At 46.9% G+C, this 18533-nt stretch overlaps 1 protein-coding gene across 9 annotated transcripts in view; it reads left to right on the top strand.

The window, feature by feature from the left end:
- Positions 1-18084, top strand: part of RREB1 (ras responsive element binding protein 1) — a 144832-nt gene extending 126748 nt beyond the window's left edge. For 8 of the 9 annotated variants that reach the window (XM_068162987.1, XM_068162992.1, XM_068162994.1 and 5 more), the window contains 2 exons: positions 10233-10979; positions 13800-18084. In XM_068162987.1, the coding sequence (XP_068019088.1) occupies positions 10233-10979; positions 13800-14311 (1259 nt within the window). In that variant the 3' untranslated portion in view covers positions 14312-18084. The remainder of the gene's footprint in view (positions 1-10232; positions 10980-13799) is intronic. The other variant, XM_068162996.1, reaches the window with a different exon arrangement.
- The last annotated feature ends 449 nt before the right edge of the window (positions 18085-18533 follow it).

The following is an 18533-nucleotide window of genomic DNA, read 5'->3' as shown; positions in this document are numbered from 1 at the left end:
GTGTTGACACAGGGGGAAAATGAGAAGAAACAGCATCTGAGATCTGTGTGAGATGTGGAGAATCCCTTGTACAGGTTGAGTTGTTAGTTAGAACAAAACCAGCTTGAGGAAGATCCAAGTGAGAAACATCCCCATGGTGCTGTCTCAAACAGGCTGAGGGGAGGCGGGTTGTTTGTGTCCAGAGGTTTTGGTTGTGAGGTGGGAGGTGTGACAAGAGCTAATGTCCTTTTAGGAGTAACTATCCTCACAATCTGCTTCTCCATCACAAAGATGTCTTGCAGGACTTCTTTCCTTACAGCACTGCATAATCCTGGCTTTTCCTGTAGTCACTCAATCTCTTCTGGTCATTTAAATGCATTACAGGCATGAAAAACTTCTATAGGGAAAAAATTGATTCTACTGAAGTCTATGAAAAGATACCCTGTAGCTTTAATGGAAGTTGTGTCAAATTCACATGGGTGATAGACATCTCAGGAGCCTGCTTTTGAGGAGCCTGCAGCCAGGATGCTGTAGTTGGTCACCAAGCAGTAAAGGGAGAGCAGAGAAACACCCAAAGAAGTTTCTTACTGTGCAGGACAGGTAGACGTGCTTTCTTCTTGTGTCCGGCCCTTCCCCTCTGGTGCTGGGTTTTTACCAAACATTGGCATTTGTAATTTATTTTGCCAGAGGTATTTTACCATATATTCATCTGCATTGAAGCTCTCCTGCTATCTATTGCCCTCTGTGTTTGGAGACTTCAGCAGTGAAGGAGATAGAATGTCAGATCATGCAAGAATTTGCTGTAGGCAGGCAAGTGGTGGTTAGCCAGAAAGGACAAGCAGGCACAAACCCCAGGGTGAGTGCAGTCACTCAGGGTTTTTCTGTGCTACCAAATGGGGTGGATGCAAGAAGGAAGCTCAGCAGATGGTGATACATGTCCCTTGCCTAAGAGGTGTTTGCACAAGGGAGCAGTTGCTGTAAGGTGTTCACACCTGCAGGGTCACTTTGTGTCACTTTGAGTCAGCTTCAAAGGAGAGCTGCTGAAATAACAAACCAAGACAGCGAGAAGTTGGCTCTGCACGTCCGGGTAGTTAAAATTCTGACTGGGCTGTACCTCGGGGTAGCTGCTGATCAGATGGCACCGAGCGTGCATAGGATTTTCCTCTTACATTTCCAAGCTCCAGTTTGTTTGGGAAAATGCCATCTTCCCAGCCTCTCTCCTCCTTTCTTCTTCTTTTAATCCAGCAGGTTGCCTTGCAGTGATTCAAATGTTGTAATACAGGTCTCGGTGCTGGTCTGGCATTAAAGCCTGCCGTGCTGGGGACATGTTACGACGTGATTTGATCTTGCCTATCATAAAGAAACTAAGCTGCCTTGTTACCACGTTAACAGGGTATAACTTCTCAGGGCTGCAGCGTGGTATCTGGGGCGTCACGTGGGCTCCTCCAGCCTGTGCAGACAGCAGATGGCTACAGCCTGAGAGAGGAAGACTCATGTTATGACATGATCTCCTTACAGAGCAAAAGTCTGCAGAAGAGGCTCTGGGAGTGCTCAACTCTGAAGATCTTCATGGCACAATGAAACTAAAATCGTCGAATCATTTAACTGTTTGGTTGGAAGAGGCTTTAAGATCATCAAGTCCAACCATTAACCTGGCACTGCCAGGTCACCATTAAACCATGTCCCTCAGCACCATTTATACACAGCTTTGAAACCTGTCTGTGGGGGTTCCACAGCATGAGAATCCTTTTGGGGAAGAAATTGTTCCCAGTGTCCACTCTCAACCCTCCCTGGTGCAATTTGAGGGCGTTTCCTCTTGTCCTAGTTCTTGTTCCTTGGAGGAAAAGATTGAACCCCACCTGGCTCTAACTTCCTTTTAGGCATCTGTACAGAGCAAGAAAGTGTCTCTTGAGCCTCCTTTCCTCCAGACTAAACAGCTCCAGTTCCTTCAGCCACTCCTCACAAGACTTGTGCTCTTCACCAGCTTCATTGCCCTTCTTTGGACCTCCTCCAATACCTCAGTATCCTTCTTGTAGTGAGGAGCCCTAAGCTGAACCCAGTATTTGAGGTGTGGCCTCACCATTGCCAAGTACAGGTGGACAATCACTGCCCTGGGCCTGGTGGCCACCCTGTTGTTGATACAGACCAGGGTGCTTTTGGCCTTCTTGGCCACGTGGGCACACTGCTGGCTCACATTCAGACAGCTGTCTGTCAATACCCTCAGGTTTCCAGCCACCTGCCCCAAGCCTGGAGTATTGCAGGGGATTGTTGTGACCAAATTGGCACTTGGCCTTGTTGAACCTAATACCATTAGCCTTGGCCCATCAATCCACCTTCTCCAGATCCCTCTTGGGCCTAGAATGCTCTGCTTGGGTCTACTGTAACCTTTCTTTGCAGTTAGAGAGATCCTAATGCAGTTCAGTGGGTTGGTGGGATGTGGAGAGAAGCAGTTCTAAAGCTGATCAGATGAGCACTGGGTACAGCATGCAGGATGGGTAAGACTTCAGTGGAAGTAGATGTTGTTCCTAGCAACCAGCCCTGGGCTAGTCAGAGTGGTTCAGCCTGCCCCTGGCAGACAGAGCCTTGGGCCATGATTGGATAACACAAAGCACTTCTTGGCTATACTGGCTCGACCTGTTCCCAGCTGTTCATCCCTTCAGCTGTATCTGACCCAGCTGCCCCAAAAAAGGAAAAGGGCAAAGGGAGGGACCGGCTGTTGCAGGATGTGTTCCCGGATCTAGCCTAAAAGAGCACATTGATGCAGCTGAGGTGTGGAGCTGGCAGCATCTCCTGGAGGCACTGGGGGGAGATGCTGATGAAACTGGCTTTGTTGTCAAATGCTTTGTGCCTTCAAATAGCAGCTTTAGACAGTGAGGAAGGAGCCCAGACCCACTCCTGTGTAGCAGGGCTTTGTGTTTCTAACTGGCTTTGCCAAGTGGTCTTTAAGCATGGTCCAAAATCCTTCAACGGCTTTGGACCCGTGGTCTCCCTCCATTGTCTATGAAACATGGATTTCAAAATCAGTGGAAATAAATCCATGTTTTGAAGCTGTGGCTTATATAAAATGTGAAAACATCTCTTTTTTGCTGATTTGAGAAGGTGGGTGAGCAGCCTGCTTGGGGTTCATGTGCAGAGCCCATGAGAGGGCCACACTTGGGCATGAATAATCCAGATTTCACCGCGTGTCAGAGGGAAAGGGAATGAAGTGAGATGCTTGGATGATATTGGGGCAGCTGCAAATGAAGTGAAGCTTGAAGATGAGGTGTAAGACAGGAACTGCAATTCCACGGTGCCACAAATTTATAGAGGGATTTTTTGGGGGGGTCTTGTTTTCAACCAAAACAAAACTAGAATGGTGGTTTTGAATAGAATTCAGAGACAAGGGGGTTGTATGAGTGATGGGGCTTGTGCTTGGTGCATGGAGAGAATAGGAATGGTCTAAAGCTTCTGAAGCAAACTGAGGACCTCTGGCCTGGTTTGCAGCAGTCAGACCAGGGAAGACTTGCACCAGCAGAGAGGCATAAAATGAAACTGTGGAGCAACGTAAGGAATTGCCTGATTCCATCACATTAAAGCAGCCCTGCCTCTGTCTCCTTAGGACTTCCTGAATGCTCTCTTCTTGCAACAAAACACTGCTGACAGAAGAGAGATGTGGGATGGGAATGGGGCAAGGGATTATCTCTTATGTAAGATAGAAAGAGACTTTGCTAAGGAGCGATCCCTTTCTTAAAGAGGCATGCCCCTAGCTTGAGAGGGTCGAACATAACCCACTCTTTGCTAACTAGGCAAATATTGACACAATGAGTATACTTGGTGAATTTCCTGCTTGGCCTCTAGCAGTATTCATCTTTGCTCTAGATATCTGCCATTCTGCCACTCCAGAAATCATGTGAGCCCTGGCCACAGCAGGGGGACTTTTTTGGTTTTCCCAACTCTTCTTGCTGTTTGTACCTCTGAACTACATTTTGTGGGTATTTCCTAGGGGGCAAAGGGCTTGAAATACCATTTTCAGTGTCACAGGCAAAGCTTAACAGCTGCTCCAGTGCTACAGCTCAGGGTAAGGCAGGACCTGTTTGGCCTGAGTGCTAGAGCTGTTATTTGGAAGATACTGAGGAGATGATGTTTAACTCACTGACTGCATTCTCTGCTTTCCACCGCAAGTGGAATTCAACATAAGCTGAAAGTCTAGAGCTTTCAGTGCAGAGTTCTACTTGGTAGGTTCAGACAGAGCTAGTCCTGGACACTTTTCTTTATGTGGGTGACTTCAGATGCTCCCTTGAAGGTACTGGAGGATCATGCCTTATGTTAAAAGCAAAAAGTGAGGGCTTTTGCAGAGATTATTTTCTCCTTTTCTGACAGATATATTCAGTTCTGTTCACTGTAACCAATCCTCTACTACCTTGAATGTTTTGGTCTCAGAAGGCGTGCAGCTTCCTCAGCCATAGGCTAATTAAATATTTAACTTCTCTGCATGCATGCCACGTAGTGAAGGTGGCACACTTTGGTGCTTAGGGCAGAGATAACCCCCCAAAAGTTTGCAAGTTGACTTCGCAGGTTGGGAAGATGTTTCCCCAGTCTGTGGGTGGAAGCAGAAGCAGCATTGTGTGAGTGGGGCTGAAAGAAACCAAATTTACTAGGCTGCTACCACCTAGTGGTAGCTGCTTTTGTTGTTGAGTAGTTGGGGTTATTTCCGTTAATGTAGGGCAAACAGTGAATCGTTGGCTCATCTGACTGATAATGCCAACTGCTTGTACAACATCCCTTTCCAGCGCTCTCTCTGCTCCAGTTCAGAGCGTTATTTTTGTGATGGGTTTTCTAACCCTCCTCTCAGGATGCCAGCAATGTTTGGCAATAAATACTTGCTTTAAAGACCCCAAATCACTTCCATTACAGCACCCTGTTTTATCTACCAACTCCTTAGCATCTTCAGCTCTACTTTCTAGTCCACCTTAGTTCCAGGAAAAAAAGAAACCCCCGGGAAAAAAAAGAGTCAAGCCAGCAACCTCCCCACTTTGATCTGTGTGTGTGCTCTTTTATCTGAAACTTTCCACCTTTGGTGTCTGTCCTGACAGTTTGGTTTGGTATGCAGGGAAGGCCTTTACTCCTCTTTCTTTCTTACCACCTGTAAAAGATGAAGTGGAGTCTTCTGCCTGGGCTGACTGAGAACTGCAGCTTGAAATGTAAATAGACCTCAGCAAAATAGACTTTTCTTTCCACAGCTTGAAGGAAAAGTTCCTTTGGTTACAACTGTATAGTGGTTTCTTTCTTGCAGGCATAAAGGTTTTTGGATTCTCAGATGGAGTCCTTGAGGTTTTGCTTATGAATATATCTCCTGAGAAGTTCATTTTTTCCCAGGAGCTGATGAAGTAGCAGCTGAGCTACTGGTTGCTTCATGTTACATTCATCCCTACATCCTTAGCTCCCTGCTTGGCTCTTCTCTCTCCTTTATCTTGCCCGTGTTCCTTGGCTTCAGTGTCAGAACTGACATAATCAAATAGTGTCACCTTCTTGTCCTCACTTTGGAGGAGTGACACAAACTCTAGTTGTCCATGACAGGGTCATGCATTCTGCTTCCACAATGCAGAATGAAGGAGTGGTGGTGGGTGGGAGCCTTGTCAAGCTGACCTCTCCACTCTTGTGCTCTTGACTCGCCAAGTATAAGTATCTGTGGGATAGCAAACAGACTGGAAGGTATTTTACAACCTGAGTAAGTGAACAAATGGAAATGGGTGAAAGAAGTGGCAGGCCTTTCCCAAATACCCTGCTTTCCTCACTGACTGGATGCAAGTCTCCTTCTCTGGAGAGATACAAAACCTTCCTGGACATGATCCTGGATAACCTGATCTGGGTGACCCTGCCATAGCAGGGCAGTTGGACTAGATGATCTCCAGAGGTCCCTTCCAACCCCCACCATTCTGTGACCGCTCTGTGCTGTAAATCAAGAGAGTTCTGGAAATAGGAATTACCCATCTGAGAGGAGCTCAGCCTTGCTGGAGGCGTGTTTGCTCAGATCGGAAGGCTCAGTCAAAATCCTTCTCCTTGGCTTAAAGTTTGTTGGCTGTATGGTCAACAAGGTTTCTGTTGCTGTAGAAAGGCATAGAAGCAGTAGTGCAGGGCCAAGCTTAACATCTTCTGGAGCGGATGGAGCAACTGCCAATGCGAGACCACACTTACAGCGTCCCTTACACCGCAGGAGAAATCCCACAGCAGACCTGCCACGGCTGCCTTCACAACCATTGTGTTTGCTACACACCTTAGCAGCTCTCCTGCTGCTCTTCCAGTCTGGCTGCAGCAGGGCCTGGCAGATTTCTCACCCATGCCCAAGCACCCCAGGTTTGTGCAAAGCAGCTCACTGTTTCACCAGCTGCAGAACCAACCATGCGGCTTGGGGGTAACCACAGAGCAGCCGGACGCGTCAGGAGCTGCCGCCGTAGGAGACACAGGAAGTTTCATTAGGGGCTGGTGAAACTCCTTCTCGATGAGGAACACAGCAGGTCTGGTTCGTGCAGGTAAGAAGGAAGAGTGCTCAGCCAAGGCACGTATCAGTGTCAGCATGTTCCTGACTCTGTCCCTACCCCAGGCTTGAACGTATTCGTTCAGGGGTGGAGAAAACCTGTGTACCTCTGTGCTCCCCGAGTCTGGAGCGGCCTTTGTCCCTTGTGAAGGCACGTGCTTTAAACTACACATTTGCTTTTCTTGCTGTTGACCTCGCCTGTTTGCCTGCTCTAGTAAGGCAACATCACTTATCTGTGGACCACCCATCCCCTGGAGTGTATCTCTTGTGTGCAGGAAAATGTAACTGCAGGTCAGCCACACAAGAGCAGAGTAACAGCAGGGAAAGGGCACTGAGGAGAGGCAAAAAGAAGACAGAGTTCAGGTAGGATTTATTGAGGGATTAGCATTCCATGAGAAAAAGAATGTATTTTTGGAAACACTAGGAGGAGAAGAAGGAACTTAGTGACAATTAGGAGAAAATTGTAAAATCGTGCATGACATATGGCATGTAGAGTCTAAAAGTTGGGAATTTTGCATTTTAGAGCATCAAGACATTCTGGGTTTGCCTTTCCTGTACTTGAGTGCTATTAGCATGTATTCCCCTTGGTCACTTTGTTCCTGCTATTTCCTGTTGAAAACCCAACTTATGCTGCAGCTGCTAGCTTCTCTTTGGTTAGCAAAGAGTTACAAAACACCTCTGTGGGCAGGATAACAGAGGAGCTTTCATCTCAGTCTCCATGCCCTTCATTCCTCTCCGTGCTATCAGAGCTCACTTGGTTTCCTGCCCCACTCCCTCGTGAGCCCTCTCCGAGCTGCGCTTGCAAGTCTTCCTTTGCAGCCTCGGCTTGAAGCTTTTCTGCCTAACACCCCTGACATCACTGGGGATGGGACATGGTGACCCACACCTGCCAGGAGGCGCCTGCCACTTTGCTGAGGGTGACCACGAATGGCAGGATTACAGCAGCCCTTTTAGGTGCTCTCTATTGGTTTCAGTTCAAGGCCTTTGCATCTCAACCCCACTTTGCCACACCGTATTTGTCTCTTTGTCCACAGATAGGTCTTTGTGATGGTAGCAACCAGAAGCATCTGAGGCAGAAACTCCTCTTTCGTATTGTGAGAGTTGGTGATGTTCAGCATGGAGAAAAGAAGGCTCCAGGAAGACCTTATTGTCGCCTTTAGAACTTAAAAGGGGCTGATAAGAGAGATGGGGAAGGCTGTTCAGCAGGGCTTGCTGTGACAGGACAAGGGGTGACGGTTTGAAACTAGAAGAAGGATGTTCAGACTTGATAGTTAGAAGAAACGTTTTACAGTGAGGGTGGTGAAACAACAGAAAAGCAGAGGTTGCTGAGAGAAGTGGTAAATGCTCCATCACGGCAAGCATTCCCAGTCAGGTTGAATTTGGCTCTAAGCAACCTGATCTGCTGACTGCTGGGAGGTTGGACTAGATGACCTTTAAAGGTCCCTTCCAACTCAAACCATTCTGTGATTCCTTTCCCTCTTGCCCTTAGCCGAAAGGGAGCAGTGATTACAGGGTCGCTTCAGTCCAGCATAAACTTGTGCTCTAGTGAAAAAGACCCTGTGTGAATGTTAAGGCCATTCATGGGCTGGGTTGAGAGTGGGTAGCTGAGGAAAGAAAAGGACCTTGCCAGCAGCAGGAAGTCACCTCAGTTGCCACGAAGGGACATAGTTTAGCAGCAGACTTGGCAGAGTTAGACAGTGCTTGAACTTGATGATCTTTTCCAATTGAAACAATTCTGTGATTTATGAATCCTTCTGTTCATTCCTGCTCTTGGCCCAAGGTGAGGTGCTGCCTTGAGACGTGGTGTGTGGAAGAAGGTGGCAGGCAGGAACTCATGGTCATGCTTCCGTTTTAAACACTTCCCCTGTGTAGACAGAGCTTAAGTCTGGCTTTGGGGCTCCCTCCCTCGGCTGTGCCAGCTGCCTGTGTGTCACTGTGTGGGCCTGCCTTCTCCTGTGGGCCTGGCTCCCATTTCTCTCCCTCTCCCTCTCCTCAGAGTACTTGTGAAACAGCAAAGGGTGGTGGTCCTTCAACAAGGCTAAGTGCCAGGTTCTGCATTTGGGTCACAGCCCCATGGTAAGTTACAGACTTGAGGATGTGTGGTTGGAAAGCTGCATCTTGGAGAGGGACCTGAAGATACTGGTTGACATTCAGCTGAATATGAGTCAGCTGTGTGTGCAGGTGGCTGAGAAAGCCAATGGCATCCTGGCTTGTATTAGAAACACTGGCCAGCAAGAACAGGGAGGTGATCATCCCCCTGTACTCAGCACTGGTGAGGCCACACCTCAAGTACTGTGTTCAGTTCTGAGTCCCTCACTAGAGGAAGGACATTGAGGTGTTGGAGAATATCCAGAGAAGGGCAGTGAGGCTCCTGATGGGCCTGGAGCATGACCTACAAGGATCATCTGAAGGAGTTGGAGTTGTTCAGTCTGGGGAAGAGGCGGCTGAGGGGAGAGCTCTCTACAACTACATGAAGGGAAGTTGGAGTGAGAAGGGGGCCAGCCTCTTCTCCTTGGTTTAAAGCAACAGGATTAGAAGAAATGGTTTCAAGCTGCACCAGGGGAGGTTCGGGCTGGATGCTAGGAAATACTTCTTCACAGAGAGGATTATCAAACACTGAAATGGTCTGACCAGGGCAGTGGTGGAGTCACCATCCCTGGAGGTTCAAGTGGCATGTGGACCTGGTGCTCAGGGACATGGTTTAGTGTTGGCCCTTCAGTGCTGGGTCAAGGGTTGGACTGGCTGATCTTTGAGGTCTCTTCCAAGCAGATAGATTCCGTGTGATTCTGTGGGGCCGTTACATTCTCTTTGAAAAGTGTTTCTTGCTGCTTGTAAATCAGTTTGATTAATATGTGGATGTGTGTGTGTTACTTTGATAAATGTCCATATTTTTATACATCCACGTGTCTCTGGAATGGTGCATTTGTAACAGCAGTGACCTCAACCCTTCACTGGTGTCTCAGCATTTGGTATCTGTATTAAAAATAACGTAAAGAAACTGCCAAGAATCATGGCCAGGGATACTGTCTGCTAGACCAGGTGGCTCAAGGCTCAAAGCCTTGAACATTTCCATGATTGGAGCCTCTACAGCTTCTCTGGGCAACCTGTTCCAGTGCCTCACCACCCTCATGGGGAAGAATTTCTTCCTAATGTCTAATCTAAATTGAGCTTCTTCCAGTTTGAAGCCATTAGCCCACATCCTGTAACTACACATTTTTGTACAAAGTCCCTCTCCAGCTGTCACGTGGGCCCCCTGCACATACTAGAAGGCTGCTCTAAGATCTCCTTGGAGCTTTGTCTTCTCCAGGTTGAACAACCCCAACTCCCTTAGCCTGTCTTCACAGGAGAGGTGATCCAGCCCTCTGATCATCTTCGTGGCCTCTTCTGGAGCAGCTTGGAACAGTTTTATGTCCTTCTTGTGTTGGGGTTTCCAGAGCTGGACACAGCACTCCAGGCAGGGGCTCATGAGAGCAGGGTAGAGGGGGAGAATCACCTCCCTCCACCCTACTGCGAGCATGTTTTGTAAAAGAAAGCATTTGTAACCATTTTACTAATGGGGTTCTGGGGTGGTTTGATTTCTTTTCATCTCTAAGTTACTGTCCTGAGTCACAGATAAGAGAAACACGTGGAGATTGCTTGGCCAGAAGCAATGGTTGTGGGTCTGTGGACAGCCTGACCGCTGGTAGCTGTGACTTAGCAGAGGGCATCCCACTCAAAGTTTCTCTCTGTTTACTTGCAGACAGCCAGCCTGATGCAGAGACACTGTCGACAGGAAACGAAGTCTTGGACCTGACCTCTGGTGAGAAGGAACAGCCAGATGAAATAACAGAGCTACCAGAGAGTGAGCGTGGCCTCAAGGAGGAGCAGAAGGCTGACTCCCCTGCAGCAGAGGAGGATGCTGAAGAAAAAGCAGATGGATATGAAGAAGGCCCCGAGGAAGATTCTGTAAGTAACAAAAGTCTTGACCTCAATTTTGCCAGCAAATTAATGGACTTCAAGCTGGCAGAGAGTGACCAGAGTGCAGGCAGCAGTTCTCAGACTGAAAGGAAACATCCCTGTGACATTTGTGGCAAAACCTTCAAGTTTGCTGGCACTCTTAGCCGTCACAAAAAGGCCCACACTCGTGAGGACAGAAAGGATGAAAGGAGCAGTGAGGATGAAAGCAAAAGCATTCAGGATGATGCAGGAGCTCCCTCGATGCAGGTCTCTGGTGTTGAGCAGGAAGAGTCTCCGATGGACTTGAAGGTAGTGGAGTCTCCTGTGGACTTTGAGGCAACAGGAAAGGAGAATGAAGAGAGCGAAAGCATCTCTGAGGGGGAAGGCACAGAGAGAAAGTCCACTGAGAAGAGCAGTGATGACAGAAAACCAAAGACTGATGGGGCTAAGAGTACTGAAAAAGCAGACAAAAGAAAGAAAGTCTGCACTGTGTGCAACAAGCGTTTCTGGTCTCTGCAAGATCTGACGCGACATATGCGGTCTCATACAGGTAAGAGGAGGCTTGAGGGCAGAACAGATCGTAGAATCATAGAACTGTTGTAGTTGGAAGAGACCTTTAAGATCATCAAGTCCAACCATTAATCCCAGCACTGCCAGGTCACCACAAAACCATGTCCCTCAGCACCTCATCAGCACAGCTTTTAAATCCCTTCAGGGACAGGGGCTCAACAACTTCCCTGGGCAGCCTGTTCCATGCCTTGACAACCCTTTTGGGGAAGAAGTTGTTCCTACTGTCAAACCTAAACCTTCCCTGGTGCAACATGAGGCTATTTGCTCTCAGCCTTATGAGCAAGTCTGCCACCAGGCTGAAGCATCTGCTCTGTAGTTGCACAGTTGCTGCTAGTACTTGAGGTTGGAGACACTGCTTTTAGTCTGCAGGTATCTGCAAGGTTTCTTCACTGCCCCAATCCCCATGCTGCATACAAAGGCTGTCAAAGGAGTGGGAATTGACACCACTGCCTTGTCTTCAATTCCCAGTCTGTTTTCTCCCATGATTGCTTGACTGAGTTTAGAGGTGAAGCCAAGCATGGAGATCCCAGAGCAGTTGTTCCCTCCAGCATCTGTGTGGCTTTACCTCTTCACAGTATTTTGCCAAGCAGTGTAGAAACCTGTCAGTGCATGATGAGGCCTTCACCCCTGAGTGTTAGAGAGTCTGGTTTTGTCTGATTATTTGAGTCTAGTATGGGTAACATGCTGGTCATCTGCTCAAGTGAAAGGTAAAGCTACAGTACACAGCTTGCTCTTCAGGCTTGGGCAGGCAAGGTGGAGCACAGGGAGCAGAATGCTTTGTTTGATGGCATGACTTGGCAGTTAGAACACCTGGGGTTGCGCTAAGTGATACAGTTTGCAGCAGGGCCTTGCAGATGAGATGAAGCCATGAGCCAGCTCATTCATCCTTATTAAGGTGTCCTTATTAATGATGCATTTTACCTGTCAGCAAGCTGCTGTGATGTGGGCAAACAGGCAGGTTGACATTTTGTGCTTCTTGAAGGTGCTCTCTGCCAAAGACAAGCTCTTTGTGATTAAAAAAAATACTTGTGCTGTCATTGACAATGATGTTTAGTCAACTACCCCAGAGACTGGTGCCTTAACCAGACTTACTCCCCTATCAAGTGGGAAATTGGCCTGTTTTCTTCTGGCATGGAGCCACAAGTGAACAAAAGACAGGTCCCATTCTTGTACCTACTTTCATGCTAATTCAGCAGCCTTGGGAAGATGCTAATGCCCGAAGTTCTGAGTTGTACCCAAATGATGTGTGCCCTTCTTTCCTTCCCTCTTGTTCAGCTATATCAGCAAATGCCCTCAGGCTGTAATGATAACTGTAAGGCTTGGAGATTTTTTCACTCAGAAGAAGAATGTCTGGGACATGCTGAAGTGGACAAGAAACCTCTGCCTGCCTCATACATGGCAATTAGGCTGGAAATGCTCTCCCAGTGCAAGCTGTTTCCCAGCAGGTCGTTGTGGGATGCTCTGGTGCTGCCTGCCCAAGTTCAGGGTGAGCCCCAGCGCTGGCACTGGTCACAGCCTGGTGGGCAAAGGCTCTTGGCCCAAAACACGCCTGGGGAGCCACTCCTGCCCTTGATAGCAGATGCCCAAGCAGGGAACTATAGAGAAACACTTCTAGGAAGTGTCAGGCTTCCCAGGGACAGCAGAACCCAGAGCCAGCCGCCTGCAGATTGTAACTGATTCGTTTTCACTGATTCCAAGCAAGCAATGAACCATGAGTGTCTTGTTTTCAACACTCATTGGCACAAGTCTTTAATAGGCGGAATGAAAAATGCAGGATGGGTCAAGGTGGGAACTTTGGTTCTTCAGGGCACCTCAGGGCACTCTGTTTGATGGGGACTATGGGGGAATTTTGTCTCTGGAGCTGTGGTGGCATTGTTTTCCAGTGAGCTCATGCTTAGGGAAGTATTGAAGCATTTCAGGTGCAAAAAGCAGCTCTGAGATGGCAGCAGATGGCCGGTGGGTTACAACAGAAGGTACCTGCAGCTGCTCTGCGCTGTAACTCCGCAAAATAGGAAGAAGAATTTTGTCCTGGGAGTAGCATATGTGGAACAGGCATGAAAAGGTTTCTCAGGAGCCTTCAGATGTTCCTCACACCAGCAGCTTTGTGAATAACACCCTGAGGCAGGCATTTTTCACTGGGTCAGTACATTTTGATTCCCTCTAACGGATACTTCCCATGTCCCGTGAATGCCTGACGAACCAGGGTGCTTCAGATGCTCTGTGAAATGTGGTGATACTGTCCCTGCTTCAGAGAGAGCAGAGGCTCCTGTGCAGAGCCTTGCACATTTCATCCTTGCCCATCTGCCAGCATCTAAGAAAGAGGGAAGTGCTTCTCACACGCCGTTCAGTCCAGGTTTTAAGCACTGTTGACCTGGGTAGTATCTCATCCTCCCATTTCGAGTCCTCTCTCTCCACCTGTATCGGGGCTGACCCGCAGCAGGAAAGCCCCGTGGTGGGTAGGCTTCATGATGGCTTTTGAGTTCCAGAGGATGACTGCAGCTGTCTTCCAGAAAAGTTGCTGAGTAAATTAGATGAGAACCCAGGGCTTATGGTCTTCCTCTTCCTTAATGTGGGGCCGTACCAAGCTCATAGGCATCTCAAGACCTTTAGTTTTCCATTTGCACACTCAGGGATTTGTCTGTATCCTGCTTGTGCAGGAGCAAAGTGCTGCACAAATGAGACACGCTTGATACAGATACTGAATTCCCAGAGCGTGGAGCGCCTTATACTGCTCCAAACGAGAACGAGACAGTGTCGTTGGTGACTTGATGTCTGACTCTGCCTATTAACTCTCTTCTAGGTGAGAGACCTTACAAGTGTCAAACCTGTGAACGGACCTTTACTCTGAAACACAGTCTGGTTCGTCACCAGCGCATACACCAGAAAGTCAAAACCACCCGAAACCACGGGAAGGAGAGCGACAAGGAGGAGACCCAGTCGAGGTGTGGAGAAGACAGCGAAAACGAGTCTAGCCACAGTGGCACCAACCCCATCTCAGAAAACGAGTGTGACTCTGCAGGGGCTGGCGGGAGCCTCATGGGAAGCCAAAATGAGTCCCTGGCTGGCACAGTCAAGGACTTGTCCTGCAGAGAGGAGAGGCCAAGTGGGCGAGGAGCCAGCACCTGCCTCCTGGAGCCCACCAAGAATGCACAGAAACAGACTGCAAAAGACCAGGAACCTCGGGCTAGCTCTGAGCACGAGAGGCCCTCAGGTTTCATTCAAGACTTGCTGGAGATGCACAACAAAAAGTCTCCCCTGAATCACATCCTTGCCTCTGCAGACAGCACACCTCAGCTCTTGGGGGTCGAATGACTTTGCTTAGGGGTCACACCCATCCCAGCATGCCCGGCTGAAGGCAGCAGCGTGAGGTGGCTGGAGTCTTGGGTTTTGAAGAGTGACCTAGAGCTGGCAGGGGGTAGAGAATGGCAGACTGGATGCAGTGCCATATGCCTTTCAGTATAATAGTGCAAGAGACTACAGTCTATACTGATTTGAGTGCCTTACTACTTTATTAGATCTTTTGGTATCATAGATTGTTTTTTTTTTTCCAAAAATGATTTCTTTTTTAATATTTTAATGAATTATTTGGAGAGGACCTTTTTCATTTAAGCATTAATGTTACCTTTTGTATTGGTGTGCGTGAGCTTGTTCTTGTTAAATCTGTGATAGTCACTGTGTTTGTTCTCTGAGCTGGAAATGGGGGCAGTGGGGGTGGGAGGCCCTTGGATTACCACAGACAATAACTGGAAGAAAATTGATGTGAATTTCTTATGAAATAGTCAGAGGAAAACGCAGGTGAGATGTTGATTTTTTTGTCTCGGTAGATGTTCTTGCGTTTGCCACACGGTGGAGCATTAAGCCTGCTCCAGGCCCCAACGCCTGGACCCGGGCCTCAACAACGTGGCACGATTGAAGGTGTTTCAAAGTGGTTCAAGCCAAAAGCAGGAAACACAACGAATTTCAACCTCATGCTTGTTTCCACTTTTCAGCATTAGAAATGGTCTTCGAAATCCTGTTATTACTTTTTTTTTTGGGGGGGGTGGGAAGGGGTTTCTGGCCATGGTGGACTGAGCAGTGTATACAGAGAAGAGTTACGTAGCAACATAAACCTATGGAAATGATGCACCCGCTGTTATATATGTTTGATTTGCTTCAGTATAGTATTATTATTATTATTATTGTTATTATTATTATTTTATTATTATTATTATTATTTTATAAATCCATCAGTTGGCTTGTCTCTGCAGTCAGCAGAAACCGATGGGCAATATTTGCCCGCGCAGATGTGTAATGCAGCTTGGATCCCCTCCCAGAACGTTGGAGTTTTTGTTTGACTTAACGCTTTCACCAGCTCCTCTTCTCGTGTTGCAGCTCTTCTACTGTACTTTAAACGAACCCCTTCCTCTCACCAGAGAGTCAGAGACCAGCGAGGTACTGTCCCGCCCGCACAGGGGAACATCTCACTCGTGGTGTGGGTGCGTGTGGGTGCGTGCGTGCGTCTGCGCAGGGGCAGAAGCGTGCGAGAACAAGGCGGGGGCTGCGTAAGGCCCCTCCAGGTGCATCAGGAGCACTGCGAGTGCCAGATGAGTCTTGTCAAGGCCCCGTCGGTGACAGCGTGTGTTACTCAGAGCAAAGTTAGATTCTGTCTTCCAGTCAAAAGCTAGCAGGAGAGAAACGCAAGCCTTACCCATCGTCTTGCTACTGTCATGTTCTGGAGCAAGAAAATACTACTGGTGATAAAACTACAGACATGTCAAAAAGAAATAAAAGACATTTTAAAAAATAAATAAAATAAAAGAAATTCTTCCTGAGATTTTGGGGTTGATGCTTGAAGACTAGAGGTGTGTGTCTAAATTTCACATCAGATTTCATCCCTTTAATGTTGGCAGCTGGGATCTCTCCCTATGGCTCCTGTTGCCGGCAACAGGTGACACTCCAGCCACCACTATTGAAGGGGTCGAGCGAAATGTCTCCTACTGTAGCTGTGCATTTTTTAGGAGTGCCCAGCGTTTATTGTTTTGTTATTGTCCTTTGTCCTCGTCTGTCGTCCTTGTTTGTTGTTTGTGCGTTGTCTGTCAGTCGTGACCTCTGGGACAGACAGAGCCATAATAGCATTGCCGGAGCCTCACTGTGCTACTCCACCGCTGCAGTCCCCTCCCCTACCCCCCCCCACCCAGCCCCCACTGGGACCCTCCTTTCCTGCCCTCTCCTTGCAGAACTGATTCTCCTGCTCTCCCCAGACATGGAGGAAGGTGGGCCTCAAACCCAGCATACATTATATTTATATATATATATATATATACACATATATATATATGTATGAAAAATTGTCCCCAAATATCTGGAGGCTGAAATCTCATTGCCCAGAATTCAGATGGAATAGAAATGTTCTCGAGTAATATTCTTGCGCATAGACTTAAGAAGAAATGGTTGATTTGTTGAGGTGTTTGTGATTTCTGTTGTTGAGGTATCTGTGATTTCTGTGTTTTGGGAATTTTTGTTTGTTTGTTTGTTTGTTTTTTGGGGGTTGTTGGGGGTTTTCTTTGGTGTTCCTTTCGTTTGTAAATAGGGATGTTTGAAGCAGTTCAGAATGGAAGCTAATGCCAGCTCTTAGGTAAACCCCGTCACAACCAATGATTCAGACGAAACTCTCTACCCAGGTGCATTCTACTTAATGAAACCCCTCTCACACATCCCTTAAATTGTTATTACTATTATAATTATTATAATAATTATTATTATTATTATTTTGGGATTTTTTTTTGGTCGCTTTTGTTTGTGGGGGATTTTTTTTTGGGGGGGGGGGATGGTTGTTTTTGGTTGGTTTGGGGTTGTTGTTTTGTTTCGCAGCTCTCCACACTAAACTGCTCAATACTGTGGGGGGAGAAGCCATTACTAAACTATGTGCTGCAGAATGATGTAGCAAGTAATTAATTCCCAGCAGCCTGCCGGGACGTCTGCTAGCAATAATCACTATTGATTTAAAGCTTTATTTAGCCTTTATCTATATCCTTGTAGAGTTTAAGGTCTTGCCACATTTTATTGACGTTTTTATTAGTTGAGTTTGACTGAGAACCGTTGCTGTTGTTGGGCTGGTTTCTTTCGTTTTGGTTTGGTTTGGGGTTTGTTTTTTTGTTGTTGTTGCTGTTGTTGTTGTTTCCCCCTCCTCCCCTTTTCCCTTTTCCCCTCCCCTCAGTATTAAAACTGTGAAATTTGATGATGTTTAAACTATGGGTGAATCTTTAGGCTTTAGTTTGCATGTTCAGCTAATTTGTCTCTATACGATTACTTTTCGTTCCGTTTGTTTGAATCTTTTCATCGTTTTGTTACTTTCGGTGGTCGTTGGGTTTGGGGTATTATTTTTTTTTTTGGTTGTTGTTGTTATTGTTGTTTTTATTTTTCCTCTCTCAGGGCTTTTACAAGAAAAAAAAAAAACACACAAAAAACCACACACACACAAAAAAAAAACCAACAAACCACAGAGGAGAATAAAAAAAAAACAAAGAAAGGATCTGAAATTCTTTTCGCCTGAGTTGCAATGGACTTCACGTTGAGATAATTCAATCACTACATTAAGCACTTGACTGTGAAAGCAAAAATAAATAGATAAGTAATTAAATAAATTAATGAATGAAAAAAAAAAAAACCAAAAAAAAGGAAAAAAAAAAAAGAGAGAACCTTATCGGAGGCTGTTGTGAAATAACTTTTGGGGGCTATGTGAGAGTCTGATTCCATTTTCAGTGTGATTCATCCTCTTCTCCCTCCTCTCTCTGTCTCTCCTTTCTCTCTTCTCTCTCTCTCTCTCTCTCCACGAAGGAAGTTTAATCCTAGTGATTTCATCCCACACAGGAAACAGTAATAAATGTCTAGAATTCATATTTTTTCTAAAGGGAACTTAAAACTGCTGCTACGAATTGTGTACAAGACTGGTTTATGCCACACGAACAGAGAATCACACGTTTGTTTTGGTACTTTTATTCCTCTTTTTATCCCTTTATTGTACAGTACTTCCAAATTCAAAATAAAAAGTACAAGTTGTTCTGTATCAAACCATCTAAGCAATAAAATGTTATATTTAAAAATCAGAGGTTGCACAATGGGCGTGGCTCTTCTTGTGGGTTCGTTGGAACTGGCTTCTCCGGCTTCTCCGCTCCGGGATGCTGCGCAGGCCGCAGCTGAGCTGTGCAAACAGCATCACTGCTCTTCCTTCACTTGACCTGGAGGTGACAGAAGCACTTTGAAAAGTCATGGTCATTCTGACCACCCTTTTCTGGTAGTTGAGCCCCTCTGGAAAGTTCTTTTCTCTCACTGCAGTTTGAACACAAGTTCTTCAGTACTGGTTTCCCTGTACAGACCCCTGGGATCTGGGCTCTTTCCTTTCTTGTGAGCATCCAGCCAGCATGTTGTGGTGATGAACAGTCTTGGTTGGCAATTCCTTTCTGTAGGGATTATCAGGTTCTGCCAACATATTTTTCTTCCTGTATGGCTGTGAAGTCTGCAGGGTGTATTCAAAAGCCACATGTTGTGCCCCAAA

This window comes from Melanerpes formicivorus, unplaced genomic scaffold (assembly GCF_026170545.1).
Source record: "Melanerpes formicivorus ecotype bairdi unplaced genomic scaffold, bMelFor1.0.p_v2 SCAF_69, whole genome shotgun sequence".
In the NCBI taxonomy this organism is placed as follows: domain Eukaryota; kingdom Metazoa; phylum Chordata; class Aves; order Piciformes; family Picidae; genus Melanerpes; species Melanerpes formicivorus.
This window is presented reverse-complemented; position numbering and strand designations above follow the sequence as displayed.